The sequence below is a fragment of the Vigna umbellata genome, chromosome 8, assembly GCF_029865625.1.
Source record: "Vigna umbellata cultivar VRB3 chromosome 8, Vumbellata_1.0, whole genome shotgun sequence".
NCBI classification, from domain to species: domain Eukaryota; kingdom Viridiplantae; phylum Streptophyta; class Magnoliopsida; order Fabales; family Fabaceae; genus Vigna; species Vigna umbellata.
Genome location: NC_142172.1, coordinates 5388229 through 5391078, shown reverse-complemented (window position 1 = coordinate 5391078; position 2850 = coordinate 5388229). Strand labels below are relative to the sequence as shown.

Sequence of the window (2850 nt, the reverse complement as noted above, 5' to 3'; positions counted from 1 at the left end):
TTTTTAAATTTTGCTGTGCTCAAATTAGTATTTATTTTGATGATATGGTAAATTTATTCTCTGTCATACTCGTTGTATTTCTTATGTATGATGTTGTGTGATCAATTGTGTTTAATTTGCAATGTGTTGGTGTACGTAGAAAACTGTCATGAGCATCGAAATCTCTTGTCAGCTGTTGTCAAAGGTTTCCATACATAGTATTTTGATGGTTTATGCGTCTCGTCGTTACGATACGATCAAGCGGTGTGGGAAAATAATTACTAAGCCTCACTTTATACCTAGAAAAATCATAATTTGACTAAAAAACTCCATTTAATAACTTGTTTTTATAATATAATAATATGTAACAGTATTTTAAGCTAAAAAAAAATTAAAATATTAATATTTTACATGGTAAATACGTATTAATTTTCACCTTTTTTATTACATTACTCTTTTGGTCTACCATTTCTTTCTCTTTCCCTATTTGAATATTTTTCCAGAATGATACGAACGAGGCAGTAAAAGAAACACTTTCCAAATATAAACACATATTGCTCCCCCATTTCTTTCACTATTCGGAACATAAATTGGAACTAAACTGAATTAATGTATTTACGAAGGAGAACTTAATACTTTTGATTTGAAGCTTGAAAGAGGGTGTTCTACCTCTCGCGCGATCCATTGAACCTATTCACTTGTTTCTTCAAAAATAGTTAACAACTCCATTAAATTCCTCCCATCGCTTTCAGCAGCGAGATTCCCTGTCTATTGTGGCTAAAACACAAAAAAAGAAGAAAAGAAAAAAACACTTCCTAGGTGTAATGAAATTAGTAATGATGCAAAATCAATCGCACATAGAAATCCCTAAACTAAAAAATCTAGACAAACTTAAACCATACACGACAATTTGTGGAGAAGCTAATAATTATTAATTTCCATGATGCTGACGAAACAAAACTAGCCTCGTACTGTGCTGTCTCGGAACGAAAAATATATTCATGGATGATCACTTGCGACAACATCAGAAAACCCTACCTAATTAAATGGTTGGAGAATAAAACATGTCTTCTCGTAAATTTGATTTGCCATGGATGAGAGAGAATCCTACGTCAGTAATAATCCTATGTGCTATCTCGAACACTTGGCACTCCTGCTGCACAGGACTGTATAAATAAGAAGAAATATCCATGTTTTATGATCTCGAAAATCATTGTTGGAAATAATTGAAAATGGAAAACAGGGTTTTAGTGATGTTATACACTATTGACAAAGTGCACTATCACTGTGGATAAAATTTGACGTTGGATAAGTTATGCGAATTGAATTGATTTTTTATTATTTTTTTCTGAGATTTTATTTTGTAACAGAACACGCTCTCCGACCTAAGAATCGTTGGCAAAGCCATGCTGGATTACACTCCAACCATTTACAGGCCGCAATTCAGAAACAACTGGTTTGCACTTTCCTTCCGCTACTCCTTCTCCCGCCTTCGTTAAACTCACCTCCATAAATGGCTTCACTCAATTGCCATACACTTTCACTCACAACACACGCCTTCACATCACATAGCCACCGCCGCCGCCACCACCACCATGTATTCTCATAATGCAACCGGCAGCAGCAGAGCCTCTTCCGAAACCGCCCGCTACCGCGGCGTGCGCCGGAGGAGCAACGGAAAATGGGTGTCTGAGATCCGTGAGCCAAGAAAGCCCACCAGGATTTGGTTAGGCACATTTCCCACACCTGAAATGGCCGCAGTGGCTTATGACGTGGCAGCTTATGCTCTCAAGGGTAAGAATTTGTGACAGGAGAAAATGTTTTTTTTTTTATATATATCTTTTCATAGTTAATTTTGGTATCAGTATATTAAATAGTTTTCAAATTTTAAAAATTACATTAATTTTTAATTTTTTTAAAATTTATAAACTGTCGTTAAATATTACGTTGACATGAAAAAAAAAATCTCTAAATCAATAATTTAAAGGTATAACAAAATAAAATTATGTTTAACTAAAAAATACATTATTTTTTAAGAATAACATTGTCCGTACTTGACAATGTTATTACATTTTCCGTACATGACATCTATATTTCATATGATATTCCTTTAAGAAATATTATTAGACGTAAAATACGAAAAACTTTAATTATTAATTGAATTAATAAAACATAACCTCAAATAAAAAATGAGACTTAGATTTTCAATAATAATAAAAATAGTTTATAATTTTTATTTTGTTTTGGTTAATATCAATGTATCCGTACGTGATATGGTATCTGATATAAATACACGTATGTATGATATCTGATAATAGGTAAGGATGCGGAGCTGAATTTCCCTGACTCCGCTTCCTCCCTTCCTGTCCCCGATTCACTCTCGGCGCGTGATATTCAGATGGCGGCAGCCGCTGCGGCGGCGGCTGCCGGAGCTGCGAAGGATGCTATGCAGACGCCAACGAATAATAACTCTTCAGGGGTACAAGAGAAGCAAGCAGGGACGAGTAACGAGTTCGTGGACGAGGATTTGATCTTTGACATGCCTAATGTTCTGGTTAATATGGCTGAGGGAATGCTGCTTAGTCCTCCTCCTTTTGACATTGGTCTGGAACCTAACAGCCCAGAAAACATGGAACATGAGACAAGCCTGTGGAATTTCCCTTAAGACAAATACTGATTAAACCCTTTTGTTAATTAAATTCAGCACTGTAAGTTATAACTATATATTAACGCTTTAAATGGTGAAGAAAAGGAAAAAGAGAGCAGAAAAGGTATCCTGTTATGAATTATATGGGCGAACTCTCACATCAAACCTTTTTGCTTGGACATGACGAAATTTATGTAATGTGTGGCAAGAGTAGTGCCATTAGT

At 35.2% G+C, this 2850-nt stretch overlaps 1 protein-coding gene across 1 annotated transcript; it reads left to right on the top strand.

The window, feature by feature from the left end:
- The first annotated feature begins 1543 nt into the window (after positions 1–1543).
- On the top strand, positions 1544–2644 carry LOC124848113 (ethylene-responsive transcription factor ERF024-like). Its single transcript, XM_047325743.2, has 2 exons — positions 1544–1773; positions 2298–2644. The coding sequence occupies exons 1-2, from the start codon at positions 1575–1577 to the stop codon at positions 2642–2644; spliced, it is 546 nt and encodes a 181-aa protein (XP_047181699.1). The 5' UTR covers positions 1544–1574.
- The last annotated feature ends 206 nt before the right edge of the window (positions 2645–2850 follow it).